The sequence below is a fragment of the Episyrphus balteatus genome, chromosome 3, assembly GCF_945859705.1.
Source record: "Episyrphus balteatus chromosome 3, idEpiBalt1.1, whole genome shotgun sequence".
In the NCBI taxonomy this organism is placed as follows: domain Eukaryota; kingdom Metazoa; phylum Arthropoda; class Insecta; order Diptera; family Syrphidae; genus Episyrphus; species Episyrphus balteatus.
Window position 1 is genome coordinate 20,019,686 of NC_079136.1, and position 17,364 is coordinate 20,037,049.

Sequence of the window (17,364 nt, forward strand, 5' to 3'; positions counted from 1 at the left end):
TCTACAAAGAAAAGGAAAGTATTTAACAGTTCTTCTCAAAGTTGTAAATTATAAAACAATAAAACAAAATTATTTTTCATTAAAGTAGGTATAATTTTGCAGATAAACGAACAATTATCCATTGCCCGTAATATATAGATGTAATAAAATAAAATAAAAATATTCAAAATAAAATTCTCTTAAAAACTAATAAAGAAAAAAATATCATTTTGATAAAAAATGTTAGAATGAAAATAAAATAAAAATAAAATGAAAATTGTTGTATTTAAAAATAAAAAAATAATTAAATGACACACAACATAAAGCGTCCACGCATCACAGCTTCTGCTCGAACAAAACTTAACTTAAATCTTCTCCATGCTGGTCTTTTCTTCTTCCTCCTTTCCTTTTTCTTAATCACTTTCAGACTCATCGGCGAATTTCTTTCGATAATTTCTCCGCACCCTGGAGACTTTTTGTTGAAACAAATTTATATTAACGATATTATTGCCACTATTAGCACCGCTATTGTGATCACATGGAGTTCGTGTTGGATTGCGACATTCGGGAGCACTACAATGAGGTGTAAGTGTGGCCTCACTTATCCCACTATCCGGGGTAAGAAGATGATGAGATGAATGCAATAGCTGTTCGTTGCTATTGCTACGATTGTTATTATTCGCTTCGGCTTCAATGAAGGACGACGAAGTTCCGGCGGCTATTGAATCAGTGTTAATACTATTGCTAGAAGTTTTGGCTATATCAGTCGAGTGGTTACTATCATTATTGTTATTATTATTATTATTTATATTGTTAGCGGTGGTGCTGGTGGTGATGATGGCATCAGCATCAGATGCAACGGGATTGGTTGTGGTATTTGTGAATTTTCTCCGTTTGCTTGAGAGATGATGATTGCAATCGGTGGAGGAACTGGACGTTTCATCTAGAAAACTGCTATTCGATAGGCGAGAATTCGAATGGCTAGAGTAGATGTCCAAGTCGATTTTACGACGGCGATTGACATTACTACGTGTTTGTACAGGCGGTGGTGATTGCGGAGAATCATCGTGTGCATGACCAAAACCATTTATTTTTATTGCTGGTCTTGGTGGTATGATTGGTATGTGACTGACATCTGGCACGGGTACAATTGGAACAATAACTTCGTCATCATCATCATCTTCGTCGGAATCTTCAACCAATAGTTGCTGTTGTCGTAGACGAAGGATTGCATCTGAAATGTTTGAAAGAGTTTGTTTATTTTTATTTATTCATTTCATAGCTAGGATATTTATAAAAATTGTTTGAGAGCTTAAGAACAATAAAGCATTGGGCTTCAATGGCCTCCCTATTTGTATTTGAGGGGAGGCATACACATTAGAAAGAGGGGATGAAAACCTGGGCTCATTTCTGAGAAAGATTCTTCGAGTAATGTTCGATCTAGTGTGCATCGGTGGAGAGACCGAGTTCGAAAAACGATTAAACATCTTTCCTTCTTGATAGCAACAATTATGAGGTAATAAAAATAAATCTTGTAGTAAATTTGAATTGGCCAGAAAGGGATCACAGATCAACACTTGAACCGAGGCAAAATGTATATTAGACACTTATGCCACTCGAACATGAAATAATCATTTTTAACTTATGGTTTTTGGTTTTTCTGATAGTTTTTATAGCCAGAACAGAACTCACCACCAGCTTTCCAATACAAAAAAAAAAAAATTATCAAAACGGGTTCACTCAGTCCAAAGTTATGAAGCATATAAAAAAAGAAAAAAAAATACAGACGAATTGAATTCCTCCTCTTTTTTGGAAGTCGTTAAAAAGTAGACTACAACAAAGTTTCTTGAAATCTGCTAACGACAGATTGTCAGCACTAGAAAATTGTCGGTTTTTTGGATATCTTTGGCCAACCAAGAGCAAGCTAAGCAGACCCCAATTGTCCCTTTTTGTTAGAATACTAAAAAGTCACAATTCAATGGGAAAAGAATGAACATTCTATCATCTGACTTATATAGAGGGTTTCAAGAATGCCCGAACTTAGATAAAACCAGAAAAAACAGCTCGTGGAGAAAACTTCTTGGACGAGCTAGATGACTTCTCGCCATTGCCACTAAATAATATGAAATTTATTCAAATTTCTGGATGGTTCATTGAGGATGCCCATACAAATCGGGAGCACAATGAATTCAATGAGATTCAAATGAGATGATTCGGCTTGTTGAATAATCACCCCGTACAATCTAACCCAACCTAGTAATGACAACTAAGAGCCGATCCACCAACGAAGTATCAAATGGGAAACTGCTATTACTTCGGTTTGGTTTAACAAATATTTTAGAAACTCATGACTCATTTCCTTTGCTTAAACCTAATTTTGCCAGTCTATAAGACACTGATTTTTGGACAATATGCAAAATGCCAACCTGTGCTCTGCCAATCTGTGTGCTCTGCCAACAGCCTTCTTCTGGCATTCAATTCAAGTAGACACTCGTGTCATGGGAGAAGCTAGGGATTCTGATGAGCTGAAAGTACTGACGAGTTTACATTCAGAATACGGACAAACTCAGAGTAGACTAAAAAATACCTACTGAGCACTACTGTGGTAAACAAACTCCTAAGATATCACAAGAAGATGAATATGGAGAGAATGTGGTTAGGATGAGATTAACAAGAAATTCCTAACTACTATGTCACTAGTAACCAAAGAAACAATTTCCTCAGAAAACTTAGATAACTGACGTTTTAGGCAAGAGAGCCTGTTGAAGTTTACAAACGCCTCCAAATAGCGTGGAGAAGATGATTTAAAGATGCATCAAAGCTAAGAGATTAAATCTCTTTGTTATCAGCGTTTTAATTTAGTTTATTTTTATATTTGTAGAATTCATAAATTTTAGGATATTAGAATGGATCTACATTATCTAATTGCGATAATAAAAAGAACAACTAACCCAACCTAAGACCAGTTATTGAACTTTACTCAATTATATGAATTGCTAAGAGCAGATAATATTGAATTAAAATAATTACTCACCTTTTCCACTAGAAGTAATTCCAGTACTCGTACTCGGGATAGCTACATTTAAATGATTGCTTGGTAAAGGAACTTGATCATCATCATCAGACGAAGTAACATTTACAGATATTCTTCTTTGCTTTTTGTTCTTTTTTCTACGAGAATTAGTTAAACCACTGCCACTGGGTCCTTGGCCACGATCACGATAACCATAGTGATTCCCTCGGCCACTACGTTTTGAATTATGAGTTATGCGACTGTTTGCCCCAGCTCGATGAGATGTACCTCTCCCAGCTATATTAAGTCGCTGTGGACGTCGATTTGAATTCGAAGCTCCCTTCAATGCCAACCGACGCAATGTATTCCGTTTGGTTGCAATAAGGTAAGCTATACGATTGGCATATCTGTGTGTTTGAATTTTCATTTTATTTAAAATAGAATTTTTACGATGGCGTTCTGAAAAAAACATAATCAAATAAGTTTTAATATTTTTTTGTATTTTTAGAATTGTACCTCTTTTACGAACAAAATAACGTAACAATTCCTGTTCATCTGAGTCTTCAATCGAACTATTATTTGGACTATGTGTACTTTCGCCACCATCTGATGCGAGTTGAGAGTCAGATGAGTTATTAGTATCCCAGCCTTCAATCTCTTGTTGAATGAGTGAATCGAAAAATGCCATCATCCTTGGATCTTCATTTGTATTGCGACTGCTATAGTCGTGCGGCATATGAGACCAGCTTTGTGGTGTCAATGAAGGGAAAGTAAATGGCGAGAAGAGATCTCGGGGATTTTCAGAACATGTAGCTTCTTCCATTAGCGATCCAGTCCAGTCTTTTTGATTAAATGGACTCCAAAGCTGTCGAATCAAGTTAAGTAAGTTAATTCAACAGGTTATAAAATAATCTCTTACCTTAACGATTTTTTCAACTCCCGACGAAGCCAGAATACATTTCTCACGATTGTATCGCACCTGATTAACAATTGAACGATGTCCGTAAAGTACCATTTGTGTTGATTCAATCCATTGATCAGTCAATTCCACTAGAATGATATCAGTTGCAACAAAAAACAACACAACTTTCGAGGGTCAACTTACAATCTGCATCAGATACACGCCAGACATACAAATTGAAATCATCTGATCCGGATAGCACCAATTCATCGTCTTCGCCAGCAAATGTACAACTTTTCATGGTACACGAGTTATAATAATCCGGATGGTAGAATTGGCAAATTGGTTCGGATGAGAATGTATTATACAAGATCGGTGGAAGACGTCGACGAAGTGCTAAAATTAGATTACCAAAACTGTTGAACCTTACACTCATGTAACTTGGATGGCTCTCATCGAAACCGTATTGAATGACGGGGCTAAAAATGATATAATTTTTTTTAAGAAATCATTTCTTAATTTTCTCGAAATCCATGTTTACCTGTGGGGTTTTCGGATATCCCAAAAAGCAGCTCCACGTTTTGAATTGGCTGTGACAAGATAATTTCCCCCAAATGGATGAAATTGTACAGCATGAAATGATGCACGATATTTAGCTACAACAAGAGGATCAGCTGGATCAATACGTTGATCGAAAACGAGTATTTGTCCATCTTCGCATGCAGTCGCAAAAATATCGTCACATGTGGGATCAATTGATAGTCCATAGACTGGTTTCTCATGTTTGTATACATTGTGAAGTTTACCGCTGTTAAGAAAAAAAAAAACAATTTTACAATAGTTTACAGGTTCTTTTTATCAAATTAATTTCAATTAATGACTGAAAAAAAAGTAATAATATTCCTACACTAGTCCACAAATTAAAGGAAGAAAAACATTCGTGATTTTCGATAGTCTGTATCAATGTGGAAAATTATCGTTTTATGAACAAACAAAAAACATATGAAAGTTGCATTGGTTTAGTTTTTTTTTTTTTTTCAAAAAGCGTAACCGCGCAATCATTAGAATTATCACTAAACCAAAATTTTAAACAATTTTTTATTTTTATTTTTCTTCATAAGAAAGTGGGATTTTTTTTTTAATAAAAAAACATTTGAAAAGCATATTTATTAAGCTTCAGGTTTTTTGTTTGACTCTTGTACAATTTTTTTTAAACTGCAATATCCTGATCATTTCATTAAGGAATATCATTTAAATGAACATTTTACCTTTCCAGATGATTTCAATTTGAAAACTATAAAACAACTGCTAACCAACTACTCACAATTTAGTAGGGTGTTAACTTTTTATATTTTGATCTGTTTAAAATTTGATATGTGTTTGAAAAGCTTTTTGTCTGTTTTTGGATTTCAGTAAAAAAATTAATGATTTTTCGTGGCTAATTGTGGCAATAAGACAGATTAGCTTATGTGGACTTAGGGCCGGTTGTACAAATATTTAATCCGTGGATCAGCAACTTTTATCTATTGAAATCGATAGTAAAGCTGAGTTTTAGCACTGGTTCAAGGTCCATATATGTCAAAAAAAAAGCCACATCCATGCTTGAACCAAGGGTGACCCGCAGCTAATCCGCCGAAATCGGCGAGTTAAATTCCTTAACCAAGGCTGATCCACGTTTGTGAAACTGGCCCTTAAGGAATTTAAAAAAAATTCATTTTCAATGTTATTTTTTTAAGGTTTTTAGTTTTAATTGAATTGAAATTTTTCTCTCTACATTAATGCATGATTCATAGCTTAGTTTCTGTAATTTTGTTTTTAAATTAAAACTTATATGTAATGAGTAAATATAGATAAGAGATGATTTGTTTTAATTTTTTTTTTACTTAACTCTGTCTTATTGCCACAGAACGAAAGACATAAATTCAGGCCACATAAATATAATTTTGCTTTGGCAGTGCAATGATTGTACCTACATTAATGAAAAAATAAACGCAGTTAACTTCCTAATTCTGTTATAAACTGTTATACAAAATATAGGTTGGCACAACCACTTCTTCAGTAGCATCTCTTTTTGATTCAATATAATAACTGCTAGAATGTTAGAAGTTAGTCTTGAATAGCTTTGTTTATTTTTTTTTTTTTTTTTTTTTTTTTTTTTTTAATTTAACTATATGCCTGTAAGACCTAAGGTCTTTTTTCCATATACTTTATTAAGTGGTCATCATGCTATTATTAAATCTTCGTCTTTGCATTGAAAATTTTAACCAGTATTAACACTAACTTCGATTATAAAGAAATCAATATACATTATATGTATATGTAATCGTATAACTAATTATGATAAGAATAAATAATGCAAAAATAAAATTATTGGACTTTTCCCGCTATGTTTTCTTTTTTAAATGAAAAATAACACAAGAAACAACAACAAAAATGTTGGATTGATTTTGTTTTTTTCTTATTGCAGTCTTCATATAGAAGCGGGATTTTCAATGAAGATGCTTGGGGAACAAATTGAAACAGAATAACAAAATTCCCAGAAAATAAAAAAATTAAACACATCTTATATTTCATGTTCTATTGAATGTACATATGTATCATTGCATTATGTACCATTTGAAAATGTTTTAATATAAGTGCAATGGTTTTACTGTAGCCATCAGTCTTAAATAAATGTTCTTTCTGTGCGCTCCAATTGATTGCAATCTAATCATTCTCGGAATTTACTTTCCTTGCTCAATTGTTGATAATTATTTTCTGCCTAGACTTGAAAATCGTTTAACATCTTGATGGTGGAAAAAAGCTTGAAAAAGCTGAATTCATTATATTTTTGAGATTCTAATAAATGTAGTTTATGATTTGTGATTCTATCATAATGGTTCGGATTTTACTAACGACTACTATTATCTGTTTGATATTTCTATTAACATCGGCTCGTGATCTTGATTATGATCATAAAGTGACTGAAAAACATAGTCTTGTGCGACGTCATGTAAACAGTGAATACACAACAATTGTCAATTTCTGGCATGATCACAAAAAAGAGCTCGTTTTGACCGGGCAACATGAAGAAATAGTCTTGGTGATGGGAAACACTGGCTCTGGAAAAACAACGCTGGTATCTGCTCTAGTTGGACATAAATTGAGAGCTATTAACCAAAATGGATATCGCGTAATCGTCGACGATGAAGATAGAATTGGAACGGGTTCATCGTCCAAAACTCTAATTCCTGAAACAATGATTGATATAAAAAACCAAATAACTTACATAGACTGTGCAGGCTTTCGTGATAATCGAAATCTTGAATATGAAATATCTTCAATATATTTTCAAAATATTCTTATGAATCAGGTTAAAAAAGTAAAATTCATCTTTGTAATAAATTACGATTCGCTCAAGAATAATGGAAACAAAAATGATTTCGACGATTTATTTGAACATATTGGTGAATTTATTAAAAATATTACTAAATTCCATGACGGAATAGCACTGGTGGCTACAAAAGTTGAAAACATGTACGATCAGTCTGATGATGGTACGTTTTATTTGGTCAATGATAATCAATCTGTTTTAGAAGGTATTGGTAATTATTTAAAAGACAAAAGAGATACATATAGCAAAAAAATAGATAACATTGAGAAGTATAAAATGTTTGTGAACCTGATCGATGTTTTATTACAAAAAAACAACAACAATTCTTATACAAAACTTGCAATTTTTCGACAGCCTGCTGGTCAAGGGTTATTGACTAAGCTTAAAGCAACTAACAATGAAATTAATGCAATTATTAAAATGACACAAGAAAATCTAAACTTTGTTGAGAAAAACAAAGACGATTTCGGTTTTGCATTATCCAAAGCTTCAAAAACTATTGTTGACCGAATAGTCAGTGATATATTCCGAGACGCATTAACGAATCACTTATACAAATTAGGCAATGACACTCTTACACACTATGTACAGTTAGAGAAGCAATATTATGATATTGAAATGTTACGTGATCAAATTTCAACTGCTTTTGATGTTGTTTCTAAAATAAAAAGCGGAAATGAACCGCTCGAACTTTTTCAAAATGTTCTTAATGCAACCAAATATTTGAATATTTCTGTATCGTTAACAAATTTAGACATCATTTACGAAGATATAAATGCGTTGAATTTTTTTACAACAGTGTCAGATAGCAACGCAGATTTATACATGCTGGTATTAAAAATTGAAGTGGAAGGTATTGTTGAATCAATAGAAAATATGAACAAAATCTATGAGTTTTTAAATAACTTGCAAACAAATTTAGCTTCCTATAGTGCTCAAAAATTGAAACAAGATAACCGTATAGCGTATATAATGAGATCATGCGAAAGCTCAAAAAGTAAATCACTTAAAGATGTTGGGGATTTAGAAAATATAGTGAAAGAAATTGGCACTGAACCAATTTATAGAAAAATCAGAAGATTGATAATGAATCAATTTCAATTGAAACATTTAAAGTCTATTTTTAGGGCGTTTTTAAGTGAACTTGAGTTTTCATGTCCATCTCCAACAAAGCCGATGATAGTCAAGGGATACAATGTTAGAATGAGTGATGTGGTTAAAATTGAATGCTGGTCGCAAGCAACAAACGTACAGATCTTTGCATTAAACAAAATTTTTCTGGATTCCACGATAGACAAATCAGGAAAAGATCCTCAATTTTTCATTATTGCGCCCACATGGGAAGTCTTTGGTAAACAGAGAATAGTTTTGGATGGGAAACCAGGAATTTCACATGAAAAAAGTCGTGCGAAATCATCTTCTTTTAATTCGGAAAATGGTGCGGATGGTTTGCCAGGACTTCCAGGTGACCCAGGTGGGCATTTCTTCGGTCTCGGTAAAGAATTCATAAATATTGAGTACTTGGAGGTTCAATCAAACGGAGGCAAAGGGGGACCAGGACAAGATGGTGGAAATGGTAAGAATTTTGATATTCGGCTCCAGATATCATTGACCTTATTTTTTTTGTGGTGTAGGTGCAAATGGAATTAAAGGCAAGGAGGTACCAAACTCATTCTTCAATTTCAAGGGAGATTTCGCAGAAATGAGAAATTACTTGAATGAAAATAATTACCGCTTTACAAATAGGTCTGCTACTGTTATAAGTCCTCCCATCTCTCATGTAGCTATGCATCATTTTACTGTTTCACCAAAACCGCCAACGAAGCCTACTGATGGAGGTTTGAAAAATTAAATATGGATCTAATATTTAATAAAATAATAAACATTGTTTTTTAAGGGAATGGAGGTGTTGGTGGAAGAGGAGGATACCCTGGTAATGTTTTAATTAATGGTTTTGGCAAAGCCGTTAATGTGAAAATATCAAATAATACAGGTAATCGATTTTTTGGATTATGTGGCTTTGAAGGGACATAAGTATAATAAGAAATGATAAATTCAAGGTCCTCTCGGAGCAGAAGGTCAAGGTGGTCCTGGTGGCGAAAAAACATCGGAAGGAAGAACAGTGGAATATTATTACCAAATTTTTTTTGGATTTACTAAGAGTACAAGCTTTCTAGAGTAAGAAGTTATGAAAATTCGTTTTTATCAAAAGAATATACCTACTCTAGCGGTTAAAAATTAGTTGTTTTAACCGCTTGAATTCATTAGCCAATTCAGTTCGATATTTATATTAAGGGTAAACCATTTAATTTTCTTTTTTATTCATTCATTCCACAGTATCAAATGGAAGGATGGCGATACAGTTCCAGCTGGAAACTATGGAAAACCCGGAATCAATAAGAATGGCGAAAAATCACGATCAAATACTCTTATGGCGAATCCATACCTGGCAATTAATGCTTTTAAGAACTTTTTGAGAATGAATTTATTTGAAAATATAAAGGAATCAGAATTGAGAGCCTTCATAGAAAATATCGATAATGATGACTACATCAGAGCACAATATAATACGCTTGCCTTTGTTAAGGAATACGAAGGATTAGAGAGTCAATTCTTCCAATTAAGAAATAAAATTGATTTAGTCCCGTTTTACAATTCCTTACTTCATCGCATTGAGAAATTCGCTAAATCTGAGAACAATACACAACAAAAAAAAGTTCTCAGTTACGTATACACTGCTGCCTTAACCAAAGTCTTTACATTAAAAGAAAAACGCCAAAGCAAGACAGTAGTTAATTTGCCTCTATACTTGAGCACTATTGAATCCAATGTTAAGGAAATTCGTGAAAATCAGCAATTAGAAATTGTTCAAAATTATCGTAACGATTACGAAAATAACTTGCGTAGTAAAATTCAAGAGGCAAATGATTTTATTGAAAATAAAATTGAACCTGAAATTAATAGTCTTTTGGAAGAATCGGATAGTAAAATAAAAGCGATAATTGATGAAATAGAAGAAAAAAGAAATTCTACCGAAAAAGCAATAGTAGCCCTGGAGAAGAACAGAGCAGAAATTCGTAAATTGATGCTAGTTCGTTCCGTGCTTCTACCACTTAAACTTGCTGCTTCTACTCTAAGCTTTTTCGGACCTGTTGGTGCTATGGTGGGTGTGGCAGTTACAAGTGTATCTGGAATAGCTGATGGAATGCTTGTTAATCCGAGTTCGGGTTCAGCTCCAGTTAAAATTCCCACAATTGATCCGAATCTGAGGTTAATGTATCGAGTTACAGAAGTTTTGAATAACAAACCCAAATTAGTAGCTGAAAAGCTTTTAGATGTGGTTGAGAAATTAGAAAAAAACCGAGAAGATTTATCAATTTCACAAAGGGATAAAATTCAAATTTCTGAAAAAATTGGACAGCTAAAAGCACAAATTGAAAAAGTGCAAAATAGAAAAGCAAATAGCATTTCAGATATAGAGGTTAGGGAAATAGATTTAAAAAGAATTCAAAATGAAATAAATGATTTCACGAATTCAAGAAAAGATATTATAGAAAAAGAAAAAAAAATATTAGATGGACTCAAACCAGAAGAGAAGAATGAAGAAAAAATAAAAAGAGAATTAAAACTTGAAAGATCTATTCGTCGTATCAATAATTTTCAATCTGTTTTGAATAGCGTGGAAATTGTTTTTAATATTATTCAAAAATTAAAAAATGACGAAGGAATGATAAGTAAAATTAATAGTCAAATTTCAGATTATAGCAGTCAACTGAGAGACTTGGATAAATTAGAAGGCCAAGTGTATGACGTTGTAATGCCGGATCTTCGACAAATAGAACAAACTGTCAATGAGATTGTGGCTTCGGTAAACGGATCTTCAGGTGCCAAATTGGATCTTACTAAATGGACTGTTAAAAAAACTCTAAAGGATGTTAAATCATTATTACAAAAGTTCACCCACAAAATGAGTTTCGAACTCCAGAGTGATTTAATGCGTTACATAGAGAAGATTGAGGAAGGATTTTCCATTCTAATCGACATTTATGATCGCATCGATTCTTACTCGGACAGTGTAAAACAAGCCGAGTATATGGCTCACATTGTTTCAGCACCAATGATGAGCATAAAAGTTACTAATACTGAACTAAGCCATGCACTTGTTAACCTTAAACTTTTAATACAATCGAATTTATTGTTTGAAAAATACAGCATAGCATTACAAGCATTCAAACAACATTATTTTCCATTTGCTGCTCAAGTTTGGAAGAAATTTCAACTGCCAAAAAGTTTGCAGGTGAATGACGTTGAAACATTAAGGTCAAATATTATTGAGAGAATTACAGATATGAAAAATCATATAAATGAACATAAATCGACACTAAGCGAATATAGCAAATTCACTCACAATAATAATATATTCAACAGCAATACTACTGGATCCTCACCATTTTATGTATGGAAACATGACACAATTAACAATGAACTTCAACGGTTACTCAATGGATCTGAGATTTTTATAAAAGCAGATATATCTAAAGGACTGAATTACAATTCGATTAAGTTCAGTGATATTGGATTAAACTTTAAATTAATAAATAAAAGTTTGCAGAATAGTTTTAACTCTGTAATTGAAAACTTTGCACTGACTATGACTTCAGTTGGTAATAATTACTATCGATGTGGTGAACGATATTATTTCATATCGTTTGATGATGATATCACAATATCTTACACACTTCAGAAGGACCATACGAAAAATTGGGTCAATCCTAACGTTGTTTATAATACTATTCGAGAAAGTCACACCTTCCTTAGTCCATACGGACTGTGGAATATAAAACTTAAAAGTGTTATAAAATCTTTTTCTTTCAATCAGTTGAAGATTTTCGCAAATGAATCGATTGACTTGGAGCTGATTGGCCGTGGTTATTACATTGAACAGGATCCTGATTTCAACTTTAACATTTGCGATCAATATTTGGATACATTTTACAGTGTAGATAATATGGCCAAAGAACTTTCATGAGTTAAGTTACTTTAAAAAAATTGTTGGCTTTTTTAAATTGATCTTCATTATATGTTTATAAATTATAACGAAAGAATAAAAAGAAATCGGGCCAATTTTTATTTCTTTGCAAATAGTTTCTATTCTGTACTTGTTCTGTAAGAAATATTCTTCCTTTGAGACAGAAACATTTTTCTGAATAACGAATACAAAATTATCTGACAGTTAAAAATTAGACGATTTTGCTGGCAAGAACTTCATCCAATAATAACCAATTAGTCCAATTATTTGAAAATAAGAAAAATTGTATGTTAAGACGAATTCATAGGATTGAAAGAAGTCGGCCAATTTTTGTATAGAAAATTGGCTTATAATTGTTTTTTCTCTTTTCACAGAGAAATAGCCCAATGCTGCATGATGTTTCTATCATGTATACTTAATTCGTTTTCTTTCACTCCAATGAGAGTACCCTTTTAGTACTTATTTTTGCACTTTTGAAGGTTTTGTGTTCTTTGACGCCACAAAAGTGTAAAAAAAAAATTACTCCAGAGTAATTTTAGTACAACGGAGTACCACGGATTTTACTCCACATTTTTAGTCAGATTTACACCGATTTGCACACACACTTGTGAATTTGAAGTTTGACATTTTAAAATTTTGTTTGAAAAGAGAAAAATGCGAAAAGTGTTTCTTTAAAATTTTTTTGTTATTTACAAAAACAACCATTATGAATATATTTCCTATTATATTATATTCCGCCATACATACTGCTTCCATTATTTTCGTTAATTCTAAACTTTTTCCAAAATGAAATTGAAAATCGAATAAAAGAGTTTTTCAGCCAGGGCTCTTCATCAATAAAAAAAATCCTGTGCCAGATAAAAAAAAATCCCATTTTTTTTCTGCGATGATGGGATATTTTTATTTGTGTTTTTTTTTGGAATTAAAATACATAGCCTGCACAAGATGCACATAAGAACAAAGGAGAAATCGATCTTTTTCTCTCCCTTGTTCTTATGTGCATCTTGTCGTCTACGTCTTCCTGTAGAAGTCGTCATACAAAAACAAGAACAAAATAAAACCAAAGAAAATAGCTGTCAAATTTGCGTCTTCAAAAAAATACCACGTGTAGAAGCTCGCGACGCACCGCAATGAATATAAAAAGGAAATTTGAAGATAATTTCTGCGCCTAGCGCCTTCGTGTACATGCAGACTTATTAACGAACGCTTATTATGCTTCATAGGTTATTATTATTAATTTTTTTTTTTTTTTTTTCAATTCATAAAATTTGTTCCCTAGGCCTCTTATCACTATTTTTTTCAAGGAAATTATCCATTTTTGCCTGTTCACACACACAATTACAAAAAAAAATTACTCTCATTATGTTCTATCACTCCAGAAAAAGGAGTAAAAATTTAGAGTACTCCTTAATAGTGTGAAAGAAAACGACAGTAGCTTTACATGTGTATCCCTGTTTAGTTAAACTTCAAATGACTTTTTCTTCATAATGCGTTTTTTAACAACATGATTATACATACTGTTTTGATAAAACACATGTCAAAAACTGCAAATTTCAACTGCAAATAAGCTTGCGTTTTTATTTCTAGAGCAATTGGGTATTACCAACTATGTAGTAGAATTCATGACAACAATTTACGAATCATGATTTCTTTTGAACTCACGACCTAGCGGTTGGGAGGCCGACGCACTACGCATCGCACCACCGCTGCCCGATCAGGTTTTCCAATTATCAACTTCACATTTTTATTAAGTCACACAAGTCTGTTATTGTTCATTTGGTTTCTTTCTCTTTTTCTCTATTTAACTCTATTCGCATGACAACAATTCGTTGTTCGTATACAAGGAGGAATTCCGATTCAGCGGGTCCAAAAACAAATAGAAAGATAGGTCTGGTCTCAAATACATGCCACTTTTTTTTTGTGTGCCGGGGATGGCAGCGACATTTCCAGCACACAAAAAAAATATGTAATTTAGACCGGACCTATCTTCTTATATGATTTTGGACCCGCTGAATCCGAATTTCAGTCCGTTTTCCGTTTTGCCTAGTCACCCTCCAGTTTTGTGAAAAATGCAACAAAAAAAAAACCAAAAAAGGCAAAAAAAACTTCCTTTTTTGAGTTTTTTGCATTTTACTGAAAACTGGAGGGTTACCGGGCCAAACGGACTTAAAATTCTTATTCAGCAGGTCCAAAAAAATATAGAAAGATATGTCTGGTTCCTGGTACATGACACTTTTTTTTTGTGTGCCGGTGTAATCAGCCCTATCGTGAGTTTCACGTGAACAAGGTTCCACCCAGAAAAAATTAAGTTGTTCACGGTCGGACATCTCTCGGTATTTTCAACTTTTTTTTTCAGGTAATATGCGAGGTTGTCGACAGCTCTTTTCTACTTAAATTTTCATGCCGAGCAAGTGACTAGTTTAGCGAAAAATGTAAATTCATTTCGGGTGCAACTCACGATACCTTTAAAAATTCTATGCGAACAAAAATATTCTGGGTGGAAAACATTCCACATGAAACTCACAATAGGGCTGAATTGATTTTTTGTGTCCAAATGGAAATTCACATAAATAAATTAGTTTTTTTGAAACAATACAAAAAGTGACTTAGTTCACTTTCATAATAATTATTATGGGCACATTTATGCAAACAAAATCGATTTCTCTAGAATTATAAGCTATCCATTGTGTATGTCAAAAAGAATGTAAAAATTCAATATTGACAAAAAAAAGGGTATTTGATATAAACGATTGAAAGCAGTTAAATGAAATTCTACACTTTACCAGCTTCATGTCCTCCATGTTTTTACACATGAACATTTTTTTAACTAGGTACCACCTACTCTACTCTACACATATGTACATCTTTCTAAAAATAACCTTTCCCTTCGACACAAAAACAGGAAGTGTCACAATATTTATCTTTTTTTTTCCAATTTTATCTCCTGTTCCTATCTATTTTTCCAAACAAAAAAGAAATGTTAAACTTACGTTTCATTGTCGTGCACAATAACTAGATCATCATTTCCACCCGAGAATACTTTTCTATTGAGTCGGTCGAATCCTAAGCAAAAAACATTGCTTGTATGCTCCGAGTCCAGTACTCGAGGTTTCTCAACTCCAGCAATGGCTTTTTCGACATCCCATATTAGAATGCGTTTGTCATCACCACCTTATAAAATGCAAGAAATTATTTCACGAGAGAGATAAGACATATTTTTATAGGTAAAAGATGAAAATAAAAAAATAAGACTCACCTGAAGCTAGAAAATCACCCCCATTTGAAAACTCAATTGCATTTACACACCCATAGTGAGCAATTAAATCGAATTTATACAAATTTCTGGCCAAACGCAATCGCTCACGAAACAGATGCGATTGGAAGGCCTGAGGGTTACGCTGCTGAAGCTGTCTAGCCACTATTTGCTTCAGCAGGTTTGGTCCAATCTCTGATGATGACGACGACGACGAAGAAGGCGACGACATGGTCGCCGATGGTTTCGACATCGTCAGAGGGGATTTCAATCAATTTCGTCGAATGAGAATAAAATTTATCTCGTTTTTTTTTTTTATTTTTAAAGCCAAGCACTTTACACAGCTTCACACCTTTTTTTAGGAACCCGTCCTAAAGGTGGAGTCGGGTATCGTCTATCTAATCCGCTGAGAGCAATACCAAATCGGGCAATAGATTTTTAGATAGAATTTAATTGAATATTCGAGCTCCTATTCTGACTTTTTCATCATCGAAGGAGGTAGTAGTTTTTTTTTTATGTAGCCCTGATACTCATACTCAATTTATAATTTTTCTCTTTTCGTGTATTCCGAAACAAATGTCAAAATTTTTAAGCAAAACTAAATGCATTTTTCGTATTTGTCGTATTTTTTTTATTTCTATATTTCTAGTGTTTTTAGAGATACTTTTTTGTTGGTGCTGCCTTTTCAGCTGATACTTTATTTATGTACCTTCTGTGCACTCTCTTTCGTTCTTGTCGTCGTCGTCGGTTGTCACCGTCGCCGTCACCGCACACCTCCACCAAGACCACGACCACAGCAATGATCTGGGGGCACCTTATTCGGTTTGAAAAATCAAATACACCCAAGTAAAAATCACTTTCACTTTGATTTTTAAGGATTTTCCAATGATTGCAATTAAAAAGTCATAATCTCATTATCATTATAAAACATAAAAATGATAAGACTACATAAGCTAAAGAGTATTTAAATGTCGATGACGACGTTGTGAAAAATGATTAACCAACCAGACGGAAAATTGAGACTTTTTTTTTCTCCTCAGCTCAGATAAGCTGTCGGGGCAACTATACAAAAGTCTGCACGACTTTTTTTTTGTTTTTGTTTGTAGGTAGTTTTAAATCTTGACCAATTTTGATTTATTGATGAATTGTATTCAAGTAAATGATTTTAATCACTTTTTTTAGAATAGTTTTTTCTCGGGGAACCTGTAGTATAAACGATAGTACTGAACTTCTTTGTTCAATTTTCTGGAATTGTTTTTTTTTTTTTTGTATTTGATTCTATGCTTATGTATTTACTTTTTTTTTTGAGTATGTGCTATGTTCTTCTTTATATAGTATCTGGCTCTTTTGTAGTTCAACTACTTAAAAGAACGGATCACGGAATGGAATTTGAATGCTAAGCACATTTGAAATATTTAACTTTTTGGTGGTAGATATTTTTAAGATTTATCCATGGAGAAATAATCTTTTGGAGCATGAAAATAAGTCATTTTTACTTCTTCATAGGAGGGCCCCACCAACTAGCACAACAGCTTCTATAAATTGAAATCTCGCAGGTTCTACTTTGTATACAGCTTATATTAAGCTTGCTTCAGAATTTAACTGCTTATATAAGTTCAGACCTGTATAACAACTTCTAATAAAATGTTTGTTTAAATGCTATTAAAGAAACTTAAACGAAGAAAGCTTGTTTTTCTTATAAGCCTGTTTAATGAATTTATAGAAGCTTTACAGAAATTACTATGTTTTGTATTCGATTTTTGGTTTTGATATTAAATAATCTAGCTCGGACACTTTTTGGTTTTGACATTGAATA

General features: G+C 32.9%; 2 protein-coding genes across 2 annotated transcripts; one reads left to right on the forward strand and one right to left on the reverse strand.

Moving 5' to 3' along the window:
- Positions 1–16,799, reverse strand: LOC129917080 (DDB1- and CUL4-associated factor 5). Its single transcript, XM_055997404.1, has 8 exons — positions 15,552–16,799; positions 15,286–15,466; positions 4,435–4,701; positions 4,098–4,372; positions 3,912–4,042; positions 3,509–3,857; positions 3,014–3,451; positions 1–1,213 (listed from the first exon to the last, which is right to left on the reverse strand). The coding sequence occupies exons 1-8, from the start codon at positions 15,799–15,801 to the stop codon at positions 393–395; spliced, it is 2,712 nt and encodes a 903-aa protein (XP_055853379.1). The 5' UTR covers positions 15,802–16,799; the 3' UTR covers positions 1–392.
- Positions 6,541–12,399, forward strand: LOC129917079 (uncharacterized). Its single transcript, XM_055997402.1, has 5 exons — positions 6,541–8,842; positions 8,901–9,104; positions 9,164–9,259; positions 9,327–9,444; positions 9,604–12,399. Exons 1-5 carry the CDS (start codon positions 6,748–6,750, stop codon positions 12,293–12,295), a joined length of 5,205 nt encoding a protein of 1,734 aa, XP_055853377.1. The 5' UTR covers positions 6,541–6,747; the 3' UTR covers positions 12,296–12,399.
- Positions 16,800–17,364: the final 565 nt, after the last annotated feature.